Below are 13,891 nucleotides of genomic sequence, written 5' to 3'. Positions count from 1 at the left end.
GGGGGCCTTGAGGAACTTTCTTTGTGGCTGTTACACGGTGAGAATTGTCAGCTCCTATTAGTAGAAAGGGCTGCACCTTTGAGAAGGACTGAGGTGGGATGCTCTGGAGATGGTGATAATGCTTCTGAAGCTTGTCTACTGGATAACTTTGGTCTACAAGGCATATCTGGTTGGAGGTGAAGGCATCCTTGATAATAAATCTTTTCTTTGGATTAAGGGAAGGTGAGATCTCAAAACTGACAGTAGATCCACCGAAGGCTTCAGTTCTCTGTCTGATAGTACATACCACAAGGTGTTCTGTAGGCCCTTTAAGCCCTAGCTTTTCATAGGCTGCTGGAAGGAGCATGGTACATTGAGACCCATCATCCAGAATGGCATATGTGTCAAAGCTGTGATGTTTATTCCTTAGGATTACTCTAATTACTTTCAGAAGTACTTGAGGAGAGTTAGACTGAGGGTTTAGGTACAGAACTCTGGAATCGGATTCTCTTAGATTCACATGGTGAAGAATGCCAAGGTGCCTTTTATTGCATAAGGGGCATGGTTTTCTCAGATTGCAGTTTGCTGCCATGTGGGGCCCTGCACACCTCCAACATCTTTTCTCATGCTTAATCCAGGCTTTTGCATCCTCCGTCTTCAAATCTTTGAAGTCTTTACAGTTAATTATTGAGTGATCGGATGAGTTACAATATTGACATAATTTGTGCTTAGTTGTAAGGTTGTCAGCGGAAGGCCAAAGAGGGGGTCTGTCATTGTCTCCATAGAGGATGATGGCTGGAGCAGGAGAGGATCTCAACGCTGACCTTCTAGAAGGTGGGGATGGTTCAGAGGTCAGATGTTTGACTTGTGCGGCTACTGACTGACACTCTGCTTCTTCTTGAAGCCATGTTGCAAAGTCTAATAATGTATAACGGCTTCCTGGGTGAGTTGTGCGTGCATAACGAATAAAGTTGGCCACTAAATCAGATGGCAGTTTGCTAAGGAGATGTTGTACATGGGAGGAACAGGCAAGTTCAGCTGCACCCTCACTCTTCCCCATGGCCTGCAACATCCCTACTAGGGATTGAACTCGGACTGCGAAATTGTGGAATGCTCTTGAATCACCATGTTGCAATTCTGGAGGGTTTATTATGGAGGTTATTTCTCTTAAGGCTAGATGATGCAGTGGCCCATACTGTTGGTCAAGAGCAGCTAAAGCTTTGGTGTAGGGCTGGGGATCATAAGCATAGGCTAATGCTATATGTCGGGCTGTAGGTAGCTTAAGATGGTCTAACAGGATATGATATTTATATATTTCTGTTTCCCATGGGGGCAGGAGGTTTGTAAGAGCCATCTTGAGCGTAGTGTATTCGTGTGGGTCTTCTCTAGTGAAATGGGGAAAGGTGGGTCCCTGAACATGTGATTTATACCCAATAGGGGGGGCACCATAACATGGTGGAGTATAGTTTGCAGCAGAAGGCCATGGTGTGGAAGGAACACTACTGTATTGTGCGCCAGATTGGGTAAGGGCATGGGGTTGCCATGGCTGCATAACTGTGGTTGACCATTGTAAAGGAGCAGAAGATGACTGGGGGTTAGGGTACACTGCCGGCCACTGAGGGAGGTAAGCTACTTGAGGCATCTGTCATGGTCCTGCAGGTGCTTGAAGTGGAGGATGCACTGGGGGGGCCTGGAGAGGAGGAGCCACTGGGGGGACCTGGAGAGGGGGAGGTGCTGGGGGGCCTGGAGAGGATGAACCGCTGGGGGGACCTGGAGAGGAGGTGGTGCTGGGGGAGCCTGGAGAAGAGGAACTGGTGGGAGGCCCTGGGGAGCAGGAGCCACTGGGGGGACCTGGAGAGGATGAACCACTGGGGGGGCCTGGAGAGGAGGAGCCACTGGAAGACCCTGGGGAGGAGGAGGTGCTGGGGGGGCCTGGAGAAGAGGAACTGCTGGGGGGCCCTGGGGAGGAGGAGCCACTGGGGGGACCTGGAGAGGAGGAGCCGCTGAGAGACCGTGGGGAGGAGGAGGTGCTGGGGGGGCCTGGAGAGGAGGAACTGCTATGAGGCCCTGGGGAGGAGGAGCCACTGGGGGGCTGAGGTGCTGGTGGGTCCTGGACTGAAGCCAGTATGGCAGGCAGATGTGGTGGAGCTGGTGCTACAGACATCTGGGTTGGAGCAGGCATGGAAGGCACATTTAATGAAGGTTGGGAGGGGGGTGCATGGAGGACAGGCTCTGAACAAGATTTAGCAGGTTGATGCAACATATTCTCTTTATGGAATACACATGCACTATGTGAACGGATTTGATTCTGGTTGCTTTGAATTTTAATGGGTCTCCTAATATCACAGTCTGATTCAGAGTCCACATCACCATAACTTGAATGACATGATTGACCTGAATCTAGTCTTGGCTCTGCATCTTGTCTGTGGACTAAATGCATCATCATATTCCTTATTTCCTCCAGTTGTTCTTGAGTGGAAGGTGGGCCAGGCTGTCCAACATTAACAGGCCTAGATGCATGCTCTTTGCATTTGTAGAATGAGGGACCTGACAATGTTCATAATCCTGGAGATAAGATGGCTTAGTTTTTTGTCTTGCACCCCTCCTGATATCCTCATTTTTCTGCTGATTTCCCTGATCCATATCCAACGCTCAAGTTATCCAGCTTGAAGGAACATGTGAAAACTATGAAGGGTGATATTGCAGGGCTGATTGCGATGGAATAATTAAAACTTCTGCATTGGCATATGATTAGATATGAAACTGGTCAGGGATTCCGTTTATGCTTTTATTTTGTCTTCAGGCAGAATTATTACAGGTGGAATGGTGCAGATGATGACATAGATAAAATGACATAGATGAGATGACATGGATGAGATGATTTTAATCTTAAAGGGAAATAATAACTTACCAAAACAATTTCAAACAAATTCAAAGATATTCAAGTAACAGTATCACAAAATATAACTCACTCAGATATGCATCTATCCAGTCAGTGCATTTAAGTCTTTGTCTGTTCTTCAGGCCGCATGCTCCCAGTCAAACAAAGGAAAAGAGGATGGGCTGGGCCTGATCCTTTCTCTTAAAGGGTTGGGTGTGGCCTGATAGGTGAGGGTTAGGTCCTGACCCTCCCCAACCAGGAAGTGGAGTTTTCCACAAATACCTTGTTTTAATAAATAATCTGCATAAACACCTCATCCATGGGCCGTTGTTGTTGTTGTTGTTTCACAGGCTACGTGACGTCATAACTCAGAACTGGGAGAACATGGATCTAGTAGGAGTTCACGGGGGGGGGGGGGGGGGGGGGTCACAGGTTTGGCTGACATAAAACTCATTTGATATAGCTTTACCAATATTCTTTCTGATTCATACCAAAAAAGCTAATTTTAATTGAATTTAATGGAACTATCAATACATTTGAGGTAGATTTTTTTTACACCCTAAATGGCTGACAGAAGAGAGGAAAATGATTTGGTCTCAGACACACTTTTAAATCCATTTTCAAAACAGACTTTTCCAGAAAAGCTGGACATCATGAGGAAAGATGGTCAAAGCCCAACACTGAGGTCAATTTATCCTGTTTTTGTCCTGTTATTAGCAAGGTTCTAATAGTTTTGGATTTTTCATTGTAGTTTAGTTTGATTTAGTTTTGACTTTTTTTCTCTAATTCAGTTAGTTTTAAATAGTTTTTAGATCAGGTTTGCTAGTTTTTATTAGTTTTTGTTTTTTTCTAAATGCTTAGTTTTAATTTAGTTTTATTTTATATCTTTTCTCTTCTTCTCCGTCGTATTCAAATAAATCCCAGACAGGACTCTGCTGCTTTCTCCCAACTTCAGTCTCCATGTTTCCAGGTAGAGTGGGGACCAGAAGAAGACTGTAAACCACAAGTGACAGATCGTGAAGTGTCGCATGGTGCCACTAGATAAAATTACTCAAGCGAAATAAATCAATTTCATATCAATCCCATATTGACAAAGAAAGAAAGAAAACTAAGGGAATTTTATCTTTATCCATTTTAGTTATTTTAGTAAACACACAATACAGTTTCAGTTAGTTATCATTTTTTTTCTTTCAGTTCTAGTTTTTATTTATTTCAGTTAACAAAAATGTTTTTTCAATTCTAGTTTTCGTCATTTCGTTAGTTTCCGTTAACAATAATAACCTTGGTTATTAGACAAATATTAATTGTGAACTGGTCCAGATGATGTCCATCAGGGGTGTTCAGATCCGGTCCTGGAGGTCCGGTGTCCTGCATGTTTCAGATGTTTCCTCTTCCATCACACCTGGTTCCATTAATGATCAGCTCATCATCATCCAGCTCTGCAGAAGAATGAAAACGGTATAATGACCTCCAGGTGTGGATGGAACAGGGAAACATCTAAAACATGCAGGATATCAGACCACCTGGACCGGATCAGAACACCCCTGATGTCCATGGTCCAGTTGATGGTTGTAGTTCAGAGGTTTGGAGTTGAACTGGGTTTACAGCTGGAGTCACAATGGCCTGACAGCGGCAGCGCGACCATATGATATGATATGGGTGAAACAACACAACACAGAAACGGCTGAAATGCAGAAACGGCTGGAGGAATATGCATAGAGGGAAGGGAACTCCTGCTGTTTCCGCGTCATGTCTGTTCCAGCTGCCGCTGTCAGGTGGCTGCGTGAACCTCCGTTTCCCACAATGCACATCGCGACAAAATTCCTCAGATACCCAAGTTCCCTCCCGGCTCTGTTGGTAAACACATGGTTTGTTTCTGGTGGATGGCACTAAGAAACTGTTCACCGTAATGCAAGAGATTCAGGTGACTAATGACAGACAGACTAACAGATTCATGATACTGAGGATACGACTGAGGATGGACAGATTTGATGAAAAATTGGTCACGAAAGTCTCCTGCATCTTTAACTGTAAAATGTGGACTTCTGCTTTATTTGAAGGATGTGGAAAAACCTACAACCTAGTTTGATGAATTAAAGAGGTTTCATCTATGAACATTAAATTCAAAAAATGTGGCTGATTTTACTTAACCTTGATGTTTCCTTCTATAAAAAATGAGGCTGTAAAACTGTGACTTTTCCAGGTTTTTCATAACTCTGTAATGAGCAGAAAGGTTAAGGGACAGCAGGTACTTAATAGGAAGAGTGATCAAAAGCATATAATTCAAGAACAAAACCAAAACCAATTAAACAGCTGAACTGAGAAAAACTGACCCCTATTTCCCAGACCCAGTGTTTCCCATCATGTACCCGGACTCCACTGCAGTCAAACTATTCTACACTTACCATAAAACATCAGGAAAGTGCATCAAAAACCAGAATAGCTGCACTGAGCTTTTTGTGGAGAACACAGATGTTTCTCCAGTTCAGTGGCTTCATTTGTAAAAACAGACTGATGTTGAATAAATGTAATGTGGGGCGTCACGTCTGCGTGCACATACACTGGCTTCTCCACAGCCGTGTGCTCCTCAGGCGTCAGCCTCTGGAATGTTGGTCCGGTCTGAATGCGGTGCCAACCCGGAGCAGGGCTGCAGAACCCGGACCACGTGCTCCAGTGTCCAGTGGTCCTCGTGTAAGACATGATGGTCCAGGGTGAACTGACCCTGTTTGGTCCGGGTCAACTCCTTCACATGAGCACACGACGACAGAGCTGCAGCACAAAGGACAGACACACATCTGCATAAGGCAGGGCGGTCAAACATACGGCCCATAGGCAAAAACCCACCCTCGAAAGGCTTTGATCCGGCCCACAGGAGGAATTTAGAAAGTGTAAAAATGACAAAGAAGACACTGACAGTCAAGGGCATCACTAAGTCCAGACAAGATGGTTTGATCATAAAGTTAAATTCTACATTTTTCAGTCCAGATGCCTGTTACTAAATGTTTTGTGTATTTATAGATCCACTGTGATCTGTATGTTACAATGTACATGTGTAAATGACAAACTGAGTTATAATCCTGCTAAAATTACACATAATTTTCATAATACCAAGTTGGTCATATTTTGTGTGGAAGATAGTTTGTAAATGTAAATATTTTCATACTGTAATTTAACTTCTTTTTGCTGTAAAACAAACAAAAAACTAGAAAAGCACGCAGACCTCCGCCAAGGCAGATCAGTCCCCACCATCACTACCAAAATTTTATCATTTGTTCCTTGTGCCAGTATTAACATTTCCTGAAAATTTCATCCAAAACCGTCCATAACTTTTTGAGTTATCTTGCTAACAGACAGATGAACAAACAACCCCCCCCCAATCACCACCAAAATGTGATCATTTGTTCCTTGAGCCAGTATCAACATTTCCTGAAAATTGCATCAAAATCCGTCCATAACTTTTTGAGTTATCTTGCTAACAAACAAACAGACAAACCCCGATGAAAACATAACCTCTGCCGTTACACTTGGCGGAGGTAAAAATTGTAGTTGTCATTATGTGTAGGTTCTAATGTTACTATTTAACTGGTCTGGCCCATTTGAGATCAAATTGGGCTGAATGTGGAACCTGAACTAAAATAAGTTTGACATCCCAGGCATAGAGAGAGAGTGGCCGAGCTTTGGCGCCTGACAAACCTCTTGTGCCATTAGTTATAAGACTGTATGAGCTGTATAAGCTGAGGCATAATATTGTTAGAATTACAATTATTTGTCTTAAAGCAGTGATATTAGTCTTTTTTTCAATGTAATTCTTCCTTTTCCCACATTTCCCTGTGGTCTCCATAAACTGTAAAGGCTCTGCTTGGTTCTGACTTCTTCATTTATTCAACTCCACAGGTCCATCTTAAACCCTATTTCTGACTAATGACACCAGAAAGGTGGTTTGGAGCGCTGGTCCTTTAAATGCACAGGAGACACTTCAGGCCCTGCCCCCTCCAGGTTGTTGGCTGTGCCACTCTGTCTTGTTCAACCGACAACTGAATATTTTAAGTAATGGGCTCCAAGTTTGGACATATTTTCAGTCTGGACTCCAACCGCTGATGACGACAAACAGTTATGGTGAAATACTGGACAAATGTTGGTCTGAAGTCTGGACCTGATATGAGCACATGTGGAGATGGAACGAGTTAGAGACGCAACTAATTAAGAAGGAATTCGAATGAAAGAAACAAATGAAAATCGAGCAAAACAATGAAAAAAAATTAACAAAACTGAACAGAAATCAACAAAATAATGAAAAAAATGAACAAAACTGAACGAAAATTGTGCAAAATAATTTAAAAAATGAACAAAACTGAATAGAAATAGATAAAAAAAATGATAAAAATGAACAAAACCGAACAAAAATTGAGCAAAATAATGAAAAAAATTAACAAAACTGAACACAAATTGACAAAATAATGAAAAAAAAAAAGGAAACCGAACGAAAATTGAGCAAAATAATGACAAAATGAACAAAACTGATATGTGCAGATGTTGCAACTAGTTATAGATGGACTTAATCAAGCAGGAATTCAAACAGGTTGTAGAAATCCACTGGATGTAATATACAAATGGGTCTAAAGAAAGTTTAGCAGCAGCTGGAGGGTTCAAATTCAAACTGTCTGAACTATTAGGTTCCAAATACACAAATAAATGAACCTCAGACTAAGAAAAGTGGGTTTAGACAAATATGAACCATTTCACACATTTCATATTGTTTAAGATGTTTAGGTTATTCAATTTTTTTGTGAACAGATAGTTACCTCCGCCAAGGAGGTTGTGTTTTTGCCAGGGTTTGTTTGTTTGTTTGTTTGTCTGTCCGTTAGTGTGCAACATAACTCAAAAAGTTATGGACAGATTTGGATGAAATTTTCAGGGTTTGTTGGAAATGGGATAAGGAAGAAATGATTAAATTTTGGTGGTGATCGGGGGTGGGGGGGCCCACTGATCAGCCTTGGCGGAGGTCTGCGCTCTCCGAGTGCTTCTAGTTTGTATATGTAAACATTTTAATCTAATTTTACATTTTGTACTAAAACCAAAGAGAAAATGTGGAAATGTCATTATTCATGTTATTTACTTTTACTTTTTAAAGCTGTTATGCTATTATTTTACTGGTCCAGCCCGTTTGAGGTCTGATTGTACTGTATGTGGAACCTGAACTAAAATGGGTTTGACATCCATGTCATAAGGTAACAGTGTCAGTAACAGTGTGTGTGAGTGAGTGTGTGTGTGTGTGTGTGTGTGGGGGGGGGATGGGATGAACCCAGGCCTTGAACTTCAGATACAGCAGTTTGAAGTCTGTATGAACAGCTGACAGGGTGCTCATTCTTCAACATCTGACTCAACACATTGTATCATGAATTTTAAAAAGAGAAAAAAAATCACTCCTTTTCATGGTTAATTTCCAAAAGTCCACAGTGGTTAGTTTAAATTCCTGGCCTTGTTTCATCAGTACCACACAGAGTCCATCCTCACTGTCCTCCTAAAAGGCAGATGCTATGGCTTTGTCTCATGAGGACAAATGTCCAGTCTTTGGACATCTGTAGATGTAGGGGACCCCTGGTTTACATCATGGAGCTGCACAGTTAATCCAATCACAGCGTGAACTGTACTATCAGCCTTCACAAATATATTATGGTAAAAGGAACCAAGATTATTATCATTAACAAAAACTAACAAAATGATGAAAACTAGAATTGTAAAAACATTTTCGTTAACTGAAATAAATAAAAACTATAATTAAAAGACAAAATGATAACTAACTGAAACTGTATTGTGTGCTTACAAAACTAACTAAAACTGATAAAAATTATGGATAAAATTCCCTTTGTTTTCGTCGTTGTCAACGTCGGATTGATACGAAATCGATTTATTTCGCTCAAGCAATTTTAGCTGCTGGCACCATATCATATTTAACGGTACGTCACTTGTGGTTTAGAGTCGTCTTCTGGTCCCCACTCTACCTGGAAACATGGAGACTAAAGTTGGGAGAAAGCAGCAAAGTCCTGTCTGGGACTTATTTGAATACAATGGAGAAGAAGAAAAAAGATACGACAAAACTAAAATTAATACTAAAACTAAGCATTTAGAATATAACAAAAACTAATAAAAACTAGCAAACCTACTCTAAAAACTGATTAAAACTAACTGAATTAGAGAAAAAAAGTCAAAACTAACTAAAACTAAACTATAAAGAAAAATCCAAAACTATTATAACCTTGAAAGGAACAGATTTATGGTGATTTCATTGTAAAAAAAAAAAAAAAAAAAAAAAGACAAAAACACAATCTTTTGATGTCTGGGAAGAGTTTGGAACCACATCTCCAAATGACTCCTCTGTGCATTTACTAAACTGTGATATTGGAATATGAACTTTTCACCTCATAACGACCCCTGACAACATCCCATGACCTTCTTATTTCCATTCACGTGGTGATGAAAGAATGGATGGTGAAGAAGCAGATTCAGTCTTACCTTTTCCAAGGTCGTCCACTAAACTTCTGACATAAAATCCGCCGCCACATTCAATATCTGTGACACAAATCAGAAAAACAGAGAGAACTTCAATGAAACAGGAAAAAAACAGCAAGTAAGAGGGAAAAAATAGAGGATAGAGGAGGAGCATTAGTGTGTAATGAACAGCGTTCTACCAAGAGTGAAGAGCGGAGGTGTGAAGTCCTGCAGGGTCAGACTATAGACAGTGACGGGCCGGGCAGGTTTGGCCTCCACCTTCTGACCTTTCTGAAGCAGGACAGACAGGCGCTGACCGTCCTTCTTCAGCGCAGAGTAACTAAAGACACAACCAACACAGAAGAACACTTCAGGGGAGGACAGTAGCACTAGTTAACCCCCTGCTATTCTGCTCAAACATGTCCTTCATAACCATCCAAAGCACCTAATCTGCACAGAGACATCGTAATATAAAAAATATTCACACTGTAACTTTTTAAAATATACGTTTCTGTTGAATTTCATCAACTTGAGCCATAAACAAAAATACCAAATACTCAATAAGTGTCATATTTCTAACCCTTTAAATGATTGGTTTATAATGCAAACAAACATACACTGTTCAGCCAAAAAAAAAAGGTCTCACATACAGTATTTGACTGCACCCCCTTTGGTTCTGATTCCAGGACACATTCACCGTCACATCTGTTTTTCCACATAATGCTTCTGTAGTGTTACAATAAGGTTCATAATATTTGTTCCATCCAAGTTGCAATAATTTCTGATTATTGATGATGTAGAATGGGACCGCTGCATAAGGTCTGCATCATTACAGTCTGGACTTTCTGGAGGATCATCCATGTGTAAATGATGTGTGATTGTCCCTGAACCATTCTGTCACAGACCTGATGATCCAGATCAGTCCTGGGACTCTCCAATCTGTAGGATTTTAAAGACATCAGAGGACACTGACTGCATCAGGTACAGTTCAATAAACAGCCTGGAATGAAAATAAGGAACTGTCTGGATTTAACTCAGTGAACACTCCAGATCCTTCCATGGGTCAGTACTACAGCAGTTCAGAAGGTTTCAGCTGGAACAGGTTATTGAACTGTACCAGATGCAGTCAGTGTCCTCTCAAGCCTTTAAGGTCCTACAGATTGGGCAATACCAGGACTGATCTGGATCATCAGGTCTGTGTGTTTCACAGTCTGTTGGAGACCCCTAGTGGTCATATTAATAAGTGCACAGAGACGCATACATTTTACAGTCAGCCTGTGTAGAAATAACACTGGTATGATTCTAACCATTATTCATCATGAAGATTAATCAAAGTACAACAGAGGACAGTTCTGTGTACTTAAACCAGGGAAAATCAATATCCCTGAGTTTTTGACGTACATTTGGATGGAGAAAGAGGACTGATGAATTAAATTTTTTTTATTGCTACTTACTGTCTTTTGCTCTCAAATCTCTTTTTTTGGTTGCAAATCTATTATTTTTAATTGCAAATCCATTCTTTTGGATTGATGAATAAAGAAAAAAAAACAATTTCTCTCCATAGGATCTTCCTCATATAGAATAATCTCTATTTGGACTGAACGTCTCAGGATGGGACTCTTACTCACAGTGGAGGCACCTGCATGATGTCACCAACAAAATGTTTGAGTTTCTCCTCAACATCCACCCTGGTCACATGGTCTGTGGGGCCAAAACGAGGACACATGGTAATGCCAGCAAATGTGGGGAAAAAAAGGGAACATGTGGCATCAATTCACTAACGTGAACTCAACCAATTGTTTTGTAGACCAGCTTGAACTTTGGTAGGAGGAACAAAAAAGATGTATTTAAGAAAAAGAAATGTGTTGTTTGGATGAAATTCAAGTCTTTACCAAAGTCCTTCTCCAGGATCACCTGACCCGTGGCATCGAGCGTATCTGTAGCTTTCCCCAGTTCCCCCACAGCGACGTATTTCTGAAAAGGATAGAACATCAGTCAAATCCACAGTCGTGTCAGTTTCAGTAGGTTTTAGATGCAAAGCAGCCTGAACCACACATATGTACACACAAAACTTTAGTTTTTTTTTATAGCTTTGATGTAAATGTAAAACAAACTTTACACTTTGACAATGAAAATAAACATGCTCACCTTTGAACCTGCCAACATTGTAGTGAGCATCTTTGTTCCATTTCCGACACCAACAACTAAAAGAGACAGTTCATGTTAGATTCCATGAACAGTGGATGTTCTGATGCTTCTACCACACAGAGTCTTTAGTGCTTTACTGTACAGATGGTGGAAGAACAGAGGTATGGACGGTTACCTTTGGCTCTCCTAACAGATAAAGAAGGAACTTCAAACACAGTCAACACCTGAAGCATTTGTCCAGGACATTAATCCTTTTCCTTCATCCACTGTTGATTTGACTGTTGTTTATTTTCATATCCAACAGATTCTGTAAAGACCTGTGAGGGAACCTTGTTGTGATACTGGACTCTACAAATAAAACTGGACTGAAAGTGAACTGAATTTACCAGCTCCCACCTACACTCCAATCCCATACGGAGTTTTCAATAAACTCCTGGATATGAGAACTCATGAGATATAAGATTATCGGTATAACAACAAACCACGGTCAAATTTCCGATGGTTAGTATTACCGTTTAAATTCTAATTATCATGATAACCATGTTCAATTACCGCACTGAGACAACTTGATATGAAAATGGTCGAACAAGCTCCACTCTGACCTGTCCAATTACTTTTTTCCCACTCCAAAAACACTCAGGAATTGATAGGAGAATTGATAAGGAATTGGACTGGTGAACAGAATAGAGAATGGCATTGATATTGATCAAATCCTATCAGTTCCCACCCCTAATGCAGATATCTCTGTCCATAAGGTGCCGTCTTTAATGCACATTTGTATGTTTGATGTTTACATGTTAATATTTGAATGTTTCTGCCACAGAAGTATACTGTGCGTGTTATTTTATAACTTTTTTTCAAAATACAACTTGCTTACATTATTTCAGTGTGTGTATAAGAACTTTTTCAACATTTTGAGCATATTGCATATTTTATACAATTTGTGATGTTAAAATGGGGTCACGAGCCAAAAAAGGTTGGGATCCACTGGAATAGTGCATCACACAAATCAGCAGTCACTCACTGATGAACTTAAAAAAAACATGGAATGTAATCCCTGCCACAAACCTCAAATAACTTATGGAATGAATTCCTCATATACAGTGTATGTCAGAGGAGGATACTATGAAGAAAGGAAAGTCTGGGAGAGAAAGACCCAAATATATTTGATAATTATAGAAAAAATGTATTCTGATGAGTGATGCTTTACCAGTGATGTCAATCATATGGGTGTGGGCCAAAGCCAGCCCACCAGTGGGTCCAATCCTGCCCACAAGATGGATTTGCAAAGTGCAGAAACTATAAACAAGTAAGGATATCATTGAGTCTTCACAACTTGTTTTGATCATGACATTAAATGCTATATTTTTCAGTTCCACACATCTGTTTCTACATGTTTTGTGTATCTGTAGATCCACTGTGATCTGGAAGAGTTCATGTACATGTGGAAATAATAAACTGAGGCAGAATACTGTCACAACTCCACTTGTTCATATAGTTCACATTTTGTGCAGAAGGATAGTTTGCAAATGCAAACATTTTCAGACTGTAATTTTACTTTTTTTTTTTTTTTTTTTTGCTGTAAAATAAACAAAAAAAATTGCAGTCGTCATTATTTCTAGGTTATTTCCCCGTTTCAGATCATTTTGGGCTGAATGTGGCCCTTGAACTCAAATGAATTTGATAGCCCTGCTTTATATAATAATCATATTTATTTTGTTTTAAGTATTCCAATAAAATTATGATATTTTTCTGTACAAATCTGATCTTGCTTCCAACCTTTTGGCCTGTAGTGTTCATGTACATGAACCCGCATCTCTGACTAAGATGTATCAGTAGAGTTCATCAGCAGCTACTGGATTTAAATAAATAACATAAAAACACTCAAATAAAGTTGGTGTGACCCGTGGACACTCTACTGGACACCCCACTGACCCAACACTCCACTGGCTGCGCTGTCCAACGTCCCTCCGTGTCCGATCTTCAGACTCTGCTTCCTCCTCTTCCGTGGGTTTGGGTTCTTGGCACCGGCTTCTACAGGACAAAAACAACAGTTGAATGGACAGGACAGGGTGTTGGATGTCCACACATGTCCACTCGTCTCCTAGACCATTACCCTTTAGCAGAGCTTCTTTAAGCGCATTTAACACGTCTGTAGACGTAGGACCTCGTTTTTTATATATTGCAAACAGTCCGTTTAATGACTGTAACTTAGACATAGAACTACTGATCGGAACCGCCGTGTTACTTATATTTCCAGCCATGCTGCTGTTGTTCTTCGTCTTTTTCTTGCTAACTGCTGCACCTAGCTAACCTAGTTGTGTTACCGCCATCTGCTGGTTCAAAATATAGGCGCTATAAATAAACTGAGTGTAGTTATAGTCAAACTAATAC

General features: G+C 40.6%; 2 protein-coding genes across 3 annotated transcripts; both read right to left on the bottom strand.

The window, feature by feature from the left end:
* Positions 1 to 1,624: 1,624 nt before the first annotated feature.
* On the bottom strand, positions 1,625 to 2,161 carry LOC115439441 (proline-rich receptor-like protein kinase PERK12). Its single transcript, XM_030163277.1, has one exon. The coding sequence runs from the start codon at positions 2,159 to 2,161 to the stop codon at positions 1,625 to 1,627; it is 537 nt and encodes a 178-aa protein (XP_030019137.1).
* Positions 2,162 to 4,038: 1,877 nt separating this feature from the next.
* trub1 (TruB pseudouridine (psi) synthase family member 1) lies at positions 4,039 to 13,798 on the bottom strand. Of its 2 annotated transcripts, XM_030163151.1 has the most exons (9): positions 13,614 to 13,761; positions 13,433 to 13,531; positions 11,498 to 11,553; positions 11,242 to 11,323; positions 10,978 to 11,050; positions 9,550 to 9,689; positions 9,374 to 9,430; positions 5,421 to 5,629; positions 4,039 to 4,299 (listed from the first exon to the last, which is right to left on the bottom strand). In XM_030163151.1, exons 1-8 carry the CDS (start codon positions 13,759 to 13,761, stop codon positions 5,448 to 5,450), a joined length of 837 nt encoding a protein of 278 aa, XP_030019011.1. In that variant the 3' UTR covers positions 4,039 to 4,299; positions 5,421 to 5,447. The 2 variants fall into 2 exon arrangements, with proteins under 2 accessions (XP_030019011.1, XP_030019012.1); XM_030163152.1 differs by lacking the exon at positions 4,039 to 4,299 and having other exon boundaries at positions 4,795 to 5,629; positions 13,614 to 13,798.
* Positions 13,799 to 13,891: the final 93 nt, after the last annotated feature.

Source organism: Sphaeramia orbicularis, chromosome 19 (genome assembly GCF_902148855.1).
Source record: "Sphaeramia orbicularis chromosome 19, fSphaOr1.1, whole genome shotgun sequence".
NCBI lineage: Eukaryota > Metazoa > Chordata > Actinopteri > Kurtiformes > Apogonidae > Sphaeramia > Sphaeramia orbicularis.
This window is presented reverse-complemented; position numbering and strand designations above follow the sequence as displayed.